General features: G+C 43.5%; 1 protein-coding gene across 1 annotated transcript in view; it reads right to left on the bottom strand.

Annotated features, from left to right (window-relative positions):
* trappc9 (trafficking protein particle complex subunit 9) overlaps positions 1-14,732 on the bottom strand; it is an 838,299-nt gene that overhangs the window by 685,782 nt on the left and 137,785 nt on the right. The window contains exon 14 of the mRNA XM_067979750.1: positions 7,758-7,890. Within this exon, the coding sequence (XP_067835851.1) occupies positions 7,758-7,890 (133 nt within the window). The remainder of the gene's footprint in view (positions 1-7,757; positions 7,891-14,732) is intronic.

Below are 14,732 nucleotides of genomic sequence, written 5' to 3'. Positions count from 1 at the left end.
CTCAGTGCTTCCTCCAAGTGGTGTTCAACATGGAGGAGGACTGATTCATCAGCTGAGGGAGGACGGTAGGTGGTAATCAGCAGGAGGTTTCCTTGCCCATGTTTGACCTGATGCCATGAGATTTCATGGGGTCCAGAGTCAATGTTGAGGACTCCCAGGGCCACTCCCTCCTGACTGTATATCACTGTACCGCCACCTCTGGTGGGTCTGTCCTGCCGGTGGGACAGGACATACCCAGGGATGGTGATGGAAGAGTCTGGGACATTGGCTGAAAGATATGATTCTGTAAGTATGGCTATGTCAGGCTGTTGCTTGACTAGTCTGTGGGACAGCTCTCCCAATTTTGGCACAAGTCCCCAGATGTTAGTAAGGAGGACCTTGCAGGGTCGACTGGGCTTGGTGTTTTGCCGTTGTCGTGTCCGGTGCCTAGTGGTCCGATGCCGGGTGGTCCGTCCGGTTTTATTCTTATTATGACTTTTCGTAGCGAGATTTTACAACTGAGTGGCTTGCTAGGCCATTTCAGAGGGCAATTAAGAATCAACCACATTGCTGTGGGTCTGGAGTCACATATAGGCCAGACCGGGTCAGGGCGGCAGGCTTCCTTCCCTGAAGGACATTAGTGAACCAGATGGGTTTTTACGACAATCCGGTCGTTTCATGGCCATCATTACTGATACTAGTATTTTAATTCCAGATTTTTTTATTTAATTAATTGAATTTAATTAATTAATTGAATTTAAATTCGCCAGCTGCCGTGGCGGGATTTGAACTCATGACTCTGGATTTTAGTCCAGGCCTCTGGATTACTAGCCCAGTAACATAACCACTATGCTACCGTACCAGTTATGGCTGATCTGTATCTCAACTCCTTTCACCCACCTTTTCTCCATATCCTTGATACCCTTATCTAACAAAAATCTATCAACCTCAATCTTGAAAATTTAAATTGACCCAGCATCCATGTAGGGGAAAAAGTTTCAGATTTCCCCAACCCTTTTTTACCTGTGCATCAGCTTTTATTGATCAGTGCATGGACACCTAAATCTCTTTGTTCCTCTTCAGCACCCTGTCCCTCACCATTAAGATCCAAAGTGAATGACTGTCAAAAGGAAATTGGAACTTTCAAAAAGGGAATTGGATATATACTTGAAAAGGAAAAAATTGCAGGGCTATGGGGAAGACAGCAGGGGAGCGGGACTAATTGATCAGCTCTTTCAAAGAGTCAGCTCAATCGCAATGGGCTGAATGGCCTCCTTCTGTGCTGTATGATTCTATCACCTGACAGTTCTCCACATAGAAACCCATCTGTCACAGATTTGCCCACTCAATTAATCTGTCTATGTTCCTTTATAATTTCCAGCTCCCAGCTACACAGCTTACAATGCCTCCTTAGTGTCAACTGCAAACTTGGATATACAACTATTTCTTCATCCAAATCATTAACATATATGGTAAAAAGCTGAGGCCCCAGTACAGATTCCTGGGGAACACCACTTGTCACATCCCAATCAGAGAATGTTTCCTTTATCCCTACTCTCCGTCATCCACCTCCAAACCCATGCCACAAGGTTACCTCCATTTTCACACGCTTTCATTTTTGCTAGTAATCACTTGCTCAGAACCTTATCAAATGCTTATTAGACAAGACTTATTAGTCTCAGAGACATAATAATCTTGCCAACTATGTTTGACAGAGTGATCTTTATTTCAAAGCTCCTTTTACATTTATCTTTCACTTAGAGGAAATGATCTTGCCCATTCTTCTCGTTACCACTTCCAGACTGTTACATCAAGATTCCTACAGAGAACTTATTAAAGAATCAGTATGCTTTAATTTAGGCACAATCCTTTTTAAGGAAAAAGTGACTATACCAATGGCTCATTTTCATTTCCCCCGTCCAGTTTTTAAAATCTCGGTTGAGCTGCGTCGTGTTGCAGCTGAGAACAGCAGCCACCCTCCTCCAGTGTAAAGTAGTCGTCATGCTGGGCTTCCACGAACTGCTAGGGCCACTCTACCATCAGATTGGAAAACTAACACTCTCTTACCACAGTATTCATATACGGGGATATGGAAAAGAACAACGAAGTATGGTTGAAACCAGAACTAATTTTTTAGGTTACGTTATTCAAGTCATTCCAAACAAAAAAACAACAGCCTGGGATAAATTGCTTCCTATACAAATATGGTATAAGCAAGCATGAAATTGGGGCATTATAAATCATGTTTAATTAAACACTAATGGAGCTCCCATTATATTGCTCAGGTGTCAGAAATTACTCTACTGTAAGGATGGGGTGAGGATTTGCTGGGGTAAGGGAAGTCTGCACATGACCAATGAAAGAAATTGGTGAGAAATGTGCCCAAAGATAGGATTGTGTGTGCAATGGCAGACACAGTCAGGTCCAAAACTATTCCAACTGCTCCACTCTATTCCCATAGCCTTTTTTCTTCCTGTGCTTCAATTATTTATGCAATATTCCCTCAAAAGATGCAATGGTAACTTCCTTACCCACTCAGTAGCAAAGCATTCTATGCTGCAACCTTCTTCACAATGAAATTTCTCCCAACCTGTGACAATTTTAATTGATAACCCATTTTATATTTGCTTTCTGAAATTCATACTATGGTGGAGTAATGCATGTGCAAAAAAAATCCATGGATAATAACAGCTTTACAAGTTATGGGAAAAATAAATGCAATGTGAATTATCATGTGGACTATTCTAAATTGTTCTTTCCAAAATTGGGTACATTTCTGGATTGACTTTGGTCATCAGCTCTAAAAAAAAATCAAAAGCAGCACAGATTTGCTGCATGATTCTGCTCTAAATAATTTATTTAAATCGTTGCCAGTACTGACAGTTAAAATACCAATTTGGAGGATAGATAAGGATCATGATAGCTTTGAGAAATAATAGACGTCGCCTCTGAAAATAATTGACATAAGATTACCTCGGTGCATTATAACTTTATATTTTTTGATCTTAATATGAGCATCAAACATCTGCTTAAAGGCAATTGTGGTACTTGTAGCATACAATTCAATTGCATTATGCTGTGATCATATTCATCACACCGCACAGTACTGATCACAAGAGAAACCTCATAACCAGAGGCCTGATTATCTCATCCAACTGGATTTCATATTTTGAACTGTACCTTCGTTGATTAGCTCCTCCAATATCTAGGAAATAACCTTGTCTCCACTATGTTTGTCTACTTGCTTGCTACACTCCATTCTTCAGTTAGCTCAGTCTCTCCACTACTTTTTCCAGCTACTTCTTTTGCTCTTTGCCTCGACACTCACTACAGTTTTATTTGAAGAGGCAATGTTTTATTTAATTAAAAGGGAGATCAGAGAGTGGCACATCATTTTCAATGCTATGATATAATATAAATGATGCACTAGCATTTTTGCAACTCAAGGCTTTTTGTTCAGCAAAATTCTATCATTTCACATACAGAAAGGAGCTGATGAATATTTCCCCCTCCCCCCGCAAAACAGTACTCAGCTGAGAAACTGCACTACCAAAATTCTACTGGGTGACACCAGACCTTCATCTTGCATCCTAAGACAATCGCATTTTGTTGAATATTTATAATATGAAGGAAATAATGTAGCACATCGCTACTTAACTTATAGTTCATGCCAGGTAGCCATATTTATATTCATATTGGTGGCATTGTGGACAGTGAAGAAGGTTATCTAGATTGCAACGGGATCTTGATACATTGGGCCAGTGGGCCGATGAATGGCAGATGGAGTTTAATTTAGATAAATGTGAGGTGATGCATTTTGGTAGATCGAATCGGGCCAGGACCTACTCCGTTAATGGTAGGGCGTTGGGGAGAGTTATAGAACAAAGAGATCTAGGAGTACAGGTTCATAGCTCCTTGAAAGTGGAGTCACAGGTGGATAGGGTGGTGAAGAAGGCATTCAGCATGCTTGGTTTCATTGGTCAGAACATTGAATACAGGAGTTGGGAGGTCTTGTTGAAGTTGTACAAGACATTAGTAAGGCCACACTTGGAATACTGTGTACAGTTCTGGTCACCCTATTATAGAAAGGATATTATTAAACTAGAAAGAGTGCAGAAAAGATTTACTAGGATGCTACCGGGACTTGATGGTTTGACTTATAGGGAGAGGTTGGATAGACTGAGACTTTTTTCCCTGGAGAGTAGGAGGTTAAGGGGTGATCTTATAGAAGTCTATAAAATAATGAGGGGCATAGATAAGGTAGATAGTCAAAATCTTTTCCCAAAGGTAGGGGAGTCTATAACGAGGGGGCATAGATTTAAGGTGAGAGGGGAGAGATACAAAAGGGTCCAGAGGGGCAATTTTTTCACTCAAAGGGTGGTGAGTGTCTGGAACGAGCTGCCAGAGGCAGTAGTAGAGGCGGGTACAATTTTGTCGTTTAAAAAGCATTTGGACAGTTACATGGGTAAGATGGGTATAGAGGGATATGGGCCAAGTGCAGGCAATTGGGACTAGCTTAGTGGTATCAACTGGGGACATGGACATGTTGGGCCGAAGGGCCTGTTTCCATGTTGTAAACTTCTATGATTCTATGATATGATTCTATAACTGCAACTTATACTGTAGCAAAGGAGATTTTAAGAATCTTTTGCCATTTAGCTAGTTTCTATTTCCACATACTCTTTTGTAAATATCTCATTTCCACTAGTTCCTTACTGAAGAATGTGGTGAGCACAAGTCTAACATGATGTTCCATCCCTCAAAGAAAAAAAATCTCACCTTTACTCAGCAATTACCAAATGTTTTAATTTTACATCAAGTACTCAACATGCATAAAAATCACAAAAGAACACATTTCTTACCAGTCCATGGGGCAACACGTCCCTAACACAGCAACCACTTCAGCTGTCATATTTTTATAGATATTTGTAATTAATGGATCTGCAGTGGAGAATGAGAATACCAGTAGCACGGTACAATACTACACCATGGAATTGTGGAACGTGCCTGCAATCATTAGGAACATGGAACAGGAGTAGGCCATTTCAAAACTGGGATTGATAGATTTTCATCAGGCAAGGGTATTAAGGGTTATGGAACCAAGGCGGGTAGTTGGAGTTAAGATACAGATCAACCATGATCTAACTGAATGACTGAACAGCCTCGAGGCTGTTCAGTCATTCAGTTAGATCATGGTTGATCTGTATCTTAACTCCAACTACCCGCCTTGGTTCCATAACCCTTAATACCCTTGCCTGATGAAAATCTATCAATCCCAGTTTTGAAATTTTCAATTTACCTAGCCTCAACAGCTTTTTGGGGGAGAAGAGTACCAGATGCCACTACCCTTTGTGTGAAGAAGTGCTTTCTGACATCACGCCTGTTCATGAAGCAAGTCTTCAATTTCAGCACCAATTGAACAGAGGGGAAGTACTTCCTCAACAGATGAGAAAAATCAGAAAGCAAGTTACCCTGTACTCATTTTGCATACATAACTGACCAGTAACACAACTGCACTAGCAGAAGCCAAGCTGAATGTCATACACCTAGCTAATCTTTCACCTAGAGAATGTTGCACATTTTTTTTTAATATATGGGGGGAGGTAATAAAAAAATCTAATGGATGAGAAATAAAATCCAAAAAAGAATGAATACCAGCATACAAGACAGGCTCGAGGGGCTGAATGGCCTACCCCTGTCCCTATGTTCCTAACAATTACAGGCACATTATCTGAATATTACAAAAGTAAAAAAGTTGATGTGATCAAACAGAATTCAACGATATGAAATGCACTAACCGGGGAGATTTTTTTTTTAATACCAGCTGATCTCTGTCATTGTGTTGCACGAGTGAAAGCAGTGCAGTCTTCAGAGGAAACGGGTGTTAGGTGGCGGGTGACAATTAGGTAGAGACATATATGGGAAGAGAATATAGGATATAGGATATACATAGGATATGCTCATTTTAAAATCATTGATTCTGTCTTTACTATACAATACTTGTGTTTTAAAATAGTCGATCTCCCATTCCATTGCGCACGGTTAGTTAGAGTACATGGTCTCTCTGGCCTGCCTTTGTCTTAGTGTTTCTTTCATTCTTTCCTCTTCTGCTTCTACCGCTCTCACTGATTCTGTTTTTCTCCCTGTCTTCTTCTTCTTCTTCGGTTGGTAGTTTACATGGCTTTGTATGGCAAGGAAAGGAGCCACCAACAGCTTCAGGCTGCATTTGGGGTGGAGGTTACAGGAAAAACATGGCCCTCAGAGGTTCCTTTCCTATCTCCTCCCCGAATCACTCATGCTCTCCACAACCTGCCTCCATTCATATCTCCAACCCAATCACCTTCGCACTACCTCCTCTCAGACCCTTACTCCCACTACTTCCTCTAACTTTTCCCCTTTGAACTACCCTCTCAACCCCTGCATCTCCTGTTATTCACCTCAATTTAAACTCTCTATTAACTTCCCTCCCCCCAAGCGTGGGTGGCAAGAGGCTCCCTTTAACCTCAACTAGTTTTTCTCTTCCCCTCCTCCCTCCTATTTATTTCCCTCAAAAAGGCTTTTCTTGCTTTCAACTTAATTATTTTTTTTAAAAACATCAAATCAGAATCAAATTGATCCATCTCTATGTGCATCTGTTCCTCTCTTCGTCTGTCTCATAAGCATTCACAATTAGAATCTCCCTCTCACAGGCATTAAGTAATTAGCATTCACCTTCTCGAAGGTGATAATTAGTTGGATTCAAAATTCAACCTTTTTTTAAAAAATTGAACAAACATTAACATGAAGACTTTCTCCCTCCCTTTTACTCACTCTGACCTGTTCTTGTCTCTCACCTCTTCGGTTTATACACTTTACAAAGTTTATAGAACATAAAAGCCATAAGTGTGATCAGTACACTGTCATTCTTCTCTCACAAACTTACAGAAACGATTCTACTTCTTAAAAAAAAAATGCTCAATTTAATTTTACATTAACAAAATTTTTGAAAACAGCTTTTATGTTCGATCCAGCCAATTACTGTCCCATCTGTCTACTCTCAATCATCAGCAAAGTGATGGAAGGTGTCGTCAACAGTGCTATCAAGAGGCACTTACTCACCAATAATCAGTTTGGGTTCCGCCAGGACCACTCGGCTCCAGACCTCATTACAGCCTTGGTCCAAACATGGACAAAAGAGCTGAATTCCAGAGGTGAGGTGAGAGTGACTGCCCTTAACATCAAGGCAGCATTTGACAGAGTGTGGCACCAAGGAGCCCTCGTAAAATTGAAGTCAATGGGAATCAGGGGAGAACTCTCCAGTGGTTGGATTCATACCTAGCACAAAGGAAGATGGTTGTGGTTGTTGGAGGCCAATCATCTCAGCCCCAGGACATTGCTGCAGGAGTTCCTCAGTGCAGTGTCCTAGGCCCAACCATCTTCAGCTGCTTCATCAATGACCTTGCCTCCATCATAAGGTCAGAAATGGGGGTGTTCGCTGATGATTGCAAAGTGTTCAGTTCCATTCGCAACCCCTCAGATAATGCAGCAAGACCTGAACATCATCCAGACTTGGGCCGATAAATGGCAAGTAACACTCGTGCCAGGCAATGACCACCACCCCTTGACATTCAACGTCATTACCATTGCCGAATCCCCCACAATCAACATCCTGGGGGGTCACCATTGACCAGAAACTTAACTGGGCCAGCCACATAAATACTGTGACTACAAGAGCAAAAATTAAAATATACAATGCAACCAGTATGCCCCAAGATGTAATTCATTTTAAAATATCCTACCGTGGCAGAGAGGTAGTAATTTGTAGCCGTGGTAAAGCTGGGACAACTTCAACAGTGCAGCCATTAGTTTTCACTCCGGGCAAATTTTCCAACAGGCAGTCACTGGACACCCCAAAAACAGAAGTTCGGTAACCTGAAAAACACAAGAACCAATCAGTTAAAATCACACAATGCATATTCATCAATAGCCTGGTGTATAACAATGTATAACCAGATTGGGACCAAATTATTACAAGTTGTTTTTTTTTTTTAAATTCGTTCATGGGATGTGGGCGACGCTGGCGAGGCCAGCATTTATTGCCCATCCCGAATTGCCCTCGAGAAGGTGGTGGTGAGCCGCCTTCTTGAACCGCTGCAGTCCGTGTGGTGACGGTTCTCCCACAGTGCTGTTAGGAAGGGAGTTCCAGGATTTTGACCCAGCGACGATGAAGGAACAGCGATATATTTCCAAGTCGGGATGGTGTGTGACTTGGAGGGGAACGTGCAGGTGGTGTTGTTCCCATGTGCCTGCTGCTCTTGTCCTTCTCGGTGGTAAAGGTCGCGGGTTTGGGAGGTGCTGTCGAAGAAGCCTTGGCGAGTTGCTGCAGTGCATCCTGTGGATGGTACACACTGCAGCCACAGTGCGCCGGTGGTGGATGGGGTGCCAATCAAGCGGGCTGCTTTATCTTGGATGGTGTTGAGCTTCTTGAGTGTTGTTGGAGCTGCACTCATCCAGGCAAGTGGAGAGTATTCCATCACACTCCTGACTTGTGCCTTGTAGATGGTGGAAAGGTTTTGGGGAGTCAAGAGGTGAGTCACTCGCCGCAGAATACCCAGCCTCTGACCTGCTCTCGTCGCCACAGTATTTATATGGCTGGTCCAGTTAAGTTTCTGGTCAATGGTGACCCCCAGGATGTTGATGGTGGGGGATTCAGCAATGGTAACGCCGTTGAATGTCAAGGGGAGATGGTTAGACTCTCTCTTGTTGGAGATGGTCATTGCCTGGCACTTGTCTGGCGCGAATGTTACTTGCCACTTATGAGCCCAAGCCTGGATGTTGTCCAGGTCTTGCTGCATGCGGGCTCGGACTGCTTCATTATTTGAGGGCTGGCGAATGGAACTGAACACTGTGCAGTCATCAGCAAACATCCCCATTTCTGACCTTATGATGAAGGGAAGGTCATTGATGAAGCAGCTGAAGATGGTTGGGCCAAGGACACTGCCCTGAGGAACTCCTGCAGCAATGTCCTGGGGCGGAGATGATTGGCCTCCAACAACCACTACCATCTTCCTTTGTGCTAGGTATGACTCCAGCCACTGGAGAGTTTTCCCCCCGATTCCCATTGACTTCAATTTTACGAGGGCTCCTTGGTGCCACACTCGGTCAAATGCTGCCTTGATGTCAAGGGCAGTCACTCTCACCTCACCTCTGGAATTCAGCTCTTTTGTCCATGTTTGGACCAAGGTTGTAATGAGGTCTGGAGCAGAGTGGTCCTGGCGGAACCCAAACTGAGCATCGGTGAGCAGGTTATTGGTGAGTAAGTGCCGCTTGATAGCACTGTCGACGACACCTTCCATCACTTTGCTGATGATTGAGAGTAGACTGATGGGGCGGTAATTGGCCGGATTGGATTTGTCCTGCTTTTTGTGGACAGGACATACCTGGGCAATTTTCCACATTGTCGGGTGGATGCCAGTGTTGTAGCTGTACTGGAACAGCTTGGCTAGAGGCGCAGCTAGTTCTGGAGCACAAGACTTCAGCACTACAGCTGGGATGTTGTCGGGGCCCATAGCCTTTGCTGTATCCAGTGCACTCAGCCCTTTCTTGATATCACGTGGAGTGAATCGAATTGGCCGAAGACTGGCTTCCGTGATGGTGGGGATATCGGGAGGAGGCAGAGATGGATCATCCACTCGGCACTTCTGGCTGAAGATGGTTGCAAACGCTTTGGCCTTGTCTTTTGCACTCACGTGCTGGACTCCATCATTGAGAATGGGGATGTTTGCAGAGCCTCCTCCTCCCGTTAGTTGTTTAATTGTCCACCACCATTCACGACTGGATGTGGCAGGACTGCAGAGCTTTGATCTGATCAGTTGGTTGTGGAATCGCTTAGCTCTGTCTATAGCATGTTGCTTCTGCTGTTTAGCATGCATGTAGTCCTGAGTTGTAGCCTCACCAGGTTGGCACCTCATTTTTAGGTACGCCTGGTGCTGCTCCTGGCACGCTCTTCTACACTCCTCATTGAACCACGGTTGATCTCCTGGCTTGTTGGTAATGGTACAGTGAGGAATATGCCGGGCCGTGAGGTTACAGATTGTGCTGGAATACAATTCTGCTGCTGCTGATTGCCCACAGCGCCTCATGGATGCCCAGTTTTGAGCTGCTAGATCTGTTCTGAATCTATCCCATTTCGCACGGTGGTAGTGCCACACAACACGTTGGATGGTGTCCTCAGTGCGAAGACGGGATTTCATCTCCACGAGGACTGTGCGGTGGTCACTCCTACCAATACTGTCATGGACAGATGCATTTGCGACAGGTAGATTGGTGAGGACGAGGTCAAGTAAGTTTTTCCCTCGTGTTGGTTCGCTCACCACCTGCCGCAGGCCCAGTCTAGCAGCTATGTTCTTCAGGACTCGGCCAGCTCGGTCAGTAGTGGTGCTACCGAGCCACTCTTGGTGATGGACATTGAAGTCCCCCACCCAGAGTACATTCTCTGCCCTTGCTACCCTCAGTGCTTCCTCCAAGTGGTGTTCAACATGGAGGAGGACTGATTCATCAGCTGAGTGAGGACGGTAGGTGGTAATCAGCACGAGGTTTCCTTGCCCATGTTTAACCTGATGCCATGAGATTTCATGGGGTCCAGAGTCAATGTTGAGGACTCCCAGGGCCACTCCCTCCTGACTGTATATCACTGTACCGCCACCTCTGGTGGGTCTGTCCTGCCGGTGGGACAGAACATACCCAGGGATGGTGATAGAAGAGTCTGGGACGTTGGCTGAAAGGTATGATTCTGAGAGTATGGCTATGTCAGGCTGTTGCTTGACTAGTCTGTGGGACAGCTCTCCCAATTTTGGCACAAGTCCCCAGATGTTAGTAAGGAGGACCTTGCAGGGTCGACCGGGCTTAGTTTGCCGTTGTCGTGTCCGGTGCCTAGTGGTCCGATGCCGGGTGGTCCATACGGTTTTATTCTTATGACTTTTCGTAGCGAGATTTTACAACTGAGTGGCTTGCTAGGCCATTTCAGAGGGCAATTAACAATCAACCACATTGCTGTGGGTCTGGAGTCACATATAGGCCAGACTGGGTAAGGACGGCAGGCTTCCTTCCCTGAAGGACTTTGGTGAACCAGATGGGTTTTTACGACAATCCGGTAGTTTCATGGCCATCATTACTGATACTCGTATTTTAATTCCAGATTTTTATTTAATTAATTTAATTAATTAATTCAATTTAAATTCGCCAGCTGTCGTGGCGGGATTTGAACTCATGACCCTGGATTTTAGTCCAGGCCTCTGGATTACTAGTCCAGTAACATAACCACTATGCTCCCGTACCCAAGTTCAAATGTAACATTTGAATGTGGTCTAAGAATTTATTTGATCTTTTTGAATTTAGCAAGTAAACATTGAGCTGATCATGTTGTAAAGCAATTAATTTCTACCTTGTAAAATACAACCTCCCACAATAAAAGGAAAAACCTCAAATGCCTTTTGAATAATATTTTTCCTCTAAGTGTGGTATGCTCAATGGCATTTTGTTTGGTATAATCTTTACAATTCTGTGAACATACATTGCAAATTTTGCCTACAAATCAGTCTCTACAATTCAAAAGTACTGAATAATGTTAAGTGCTTTGAGATGTGCATGATAAGTTATATAAATGCACGGTAGATTTATTAAAATAAAATTTGATTTAGCTTTTTATGACTAAAAACTACATATTTATTTTGAACATTTTTCTTTATACTTTCAGCTATTTTGATTTCTATCAAATCCCACCATGACAATTTGTGAATATGAATTCATACACCCCACAATTCTGCGAAGTAGAGGTGATGGAGTTGAAGAAATTGTATTATGCAACACCATTAACAAGTTTAAAATACTGCACACAGATCTCCGTTATAATGAAAATGAAGGAGGAGGAAAGGGCAAGAACTAAAATTTTCTGGCTCCGCTATCTCGAGATATGGTGATGCAGCCATTTTGCGCAATGTAAGATCCCATAAGTAGCAATGGGAAGAATTCATCAGTTGATCTGTTTTCAGTGCTGTTGCTTGAGGGAGAGAAATATTGTCCAGGACAATGGAAGAACGCCCTGCTTTTCTTTGAATATTGCCATGAGATCTTTAACATTCACCTGAACCACCAGAACAAGCAGATGAGGTCTCAGTATAACACAAACTGAAGGACAATACCCTTGACAATGCAGCACTCTACTGTGGAATGTCAGCCTAGATTGTGCACCAGATTATACAAATGGCTTGATCTCACAACTGTCTCATTCAGATGAGAGCACCAACAACTGGCACAAGCTGACATTTTTTTCTATACTGGCTTGAACTCAGTTTAAAATTCAACATGATTTGGGATTGAAAGTTTTAGATTTATAGATTGATAGAAACAGAACCGTATTTGGACAAAAACAAATCATTTGAGAAACTTAATTTTGAGGAAAAAACAATTGTTGACCAGGAGTACAAAAATAATGGTGTAACAATCAAACCACAAAACATTCTGAATGTTCAGAATATCATATACATGAATTTAAAATGGACATTAACAATGTGTGCAACTTAGGCACACCAAAAATATCATGAAGATGTTGTTATGGTTATTATGGAATAACACTTTGGATAATTTAACACTCGTGATAAATAATATATTCCAAATCAGCTATTTACCACTTGCAGTGCTGGAACTGCAGACAAGTTATCGATAAGGAAAACTAACACAACCTTAAAGACCAACTACAAACATGAACACTTTTGTGACTACCAGCACTTCCTATTGTCACATTTACTACCTGTATTAAAATTTTGTCGCACCTGCTTCTAAACTACCCATAATTATCACACTTATATTTCAGTCCTCCCAACATTGGGTTGTGCTTCTCAGCTGTGTCTCTCTCAAATCCTCTGCCTCTACTGACAAACCAGGCCACTTATACAAGTCCCAGTTCAATTTAACATTATTTTAATTTAAAAAACAGCCATAAAATTACTTAAACTTAAAATGCAATCATCTGCATTCCTGCTGTCTGTTTCCACTGAAGTGCAGCCAGATGCCTTATCCCAATTCTGCCCCACGCCTTCCAATGCCCAATGCTGCTTCTTCTCAGGCTGTCCCCTGTCCCCAAGCTGCCTTACCTCGTTTCAGAGCCCTGCTTTGTTTCCCATCAGAGCATCATGCCCCAACCAGAGGCTGCTGCAGGATCCCTCCCCCTTATGCTGCCCCTCTCTGCTGAGCTTGCAGCCTAACCCCCCCCCCCACAGTTAATATTGGTCACTGCTTCTCTCTCCCTAACATTTGCAGGTTTTCCAAGTGCTATAAACAATTCGAATGTCAGCGGTCCAAGCGTTTTCAAAACCCATGAAGATTAGGGAGCGGGGCAGTGAGCTGCCACTTAATAACTAAGAGCGTGGCTAAAATCATGACGATTAGGCAGCAGGACAGGAGATAACATCGGGAGAGGAAGCCAGTGAGCAGTAGAGACCTCAGGTCAGAATGAGGTGCTCTGGGGCAGCTATAGCTATAAAGAATAGGCTGTGGAGGTGCGATGTAGAAACCTAGAATTTCAAAAGTTACGTGTGGCTAAAGCTACAACAATGAGGCAGGAATCTGGCATTCAGGTGATGATCTCAGATTAAGGGGACATGAACTCGGCCAAGCAATAGAATCCTCTTCCCAGAACTATCAGATACCTAGGCCCCCAAATCATCTTGTGTGCTGCTGGATTCCTTCTCAACAAAGTCTCTCTTCACCTTCTCCAAGGTCTTATGCTTTTAAAAAAAAAATTGGCCACCACACATAGGCGAATAGCCCAAATGCCCCAGTACTGCCATGCCCAGCCCCTTCATGTATTGCCACACCCAAATGTGCAAAGATGAAAAGGAGCTATTAGCAGCTTTGTGGACCAGATAGAAGGCATTTGCAAGCTCGATTTAGATTTGGCCCACTGGGCATGTTTTAAAGGTTATTATGGATTTTTCCACTGTTTCTGTTTTAACAACAAAAAAAACGAAATTAAAAAAAACTTAGGCCCAGAAATTGCTTCTAAAATAACAGTGAGCTCAACAGCATTCACCGTTATTAGTGGCAAAATCAAAGAGCAAGTTCCGGCATCCGCACATGTGCAGACAAACGCGGAAATCCGGAACTTGCTCTACCCGGTTCACCGCAATCTGACAGACTTGTGTTGAAGGGGCAATGCCAGCTGCAATCACTGGAATCAAATGGACCAGTGCCAATTTGCTCTCCTGCCCAGCTGGAAACAAACTAATAATATCCTGGGGGTCACCAGTGACCAGAAACTTTAACTGGACCAGCCACATAAATAATGTGGCTACAAGAGGTCAGAGGCTGGGTATTCTGCGGCAGGTGACTCACCTCCCGACTCCCCAAAGCCTTTCCACCATCTACAAGGCACAAGTCACGAGTTTGATGGGATTCTCTCCACTTGTCTGGATGATTGCAGCTCCAACAACACTCAAGAAGCTCGACACCATCCAGGACAAAGCAGCCCGCTTGATTGGCACCCCATACACCACCCTAAACATGCACTCCCTTCACCACCAGGAACTGTGGCTACAGCGTGTACCATCCACAGGGTGCACTGCAGCAACTCACCAAGGCTTCTTCGACAGCACCTCCCAAATCCACAACCTCTACCACCTAGAAGGACAAGGGCAGCAGGCACATGGGAACAACGCCACCTGCACGTTCCCCTCCAAGTCACAAACCATCCCGACTTGGAAATATTTCGCCGTTCC

This window comes from Heptranchias perlo, chromosome 3 (genome assembly GCF_035084215.1).
Source record: "Heptranchias perlo isolate sHepPer1 chromosome 3, sHepPer1.hap1, whole genome shotgun sequence".
Lineage (NCBI taxonomy): Eukaryota > Metazoa > Chordata > Chondrichthyes > Hexanchiformes > Hexanchidae > Heptranchias > Heptranchias perlo.
The sequence above is the reverse complement of the archived record's forward strand: the minus strand, read 5'-3'. Positions and strand labels throughout refer to the sequence as shown.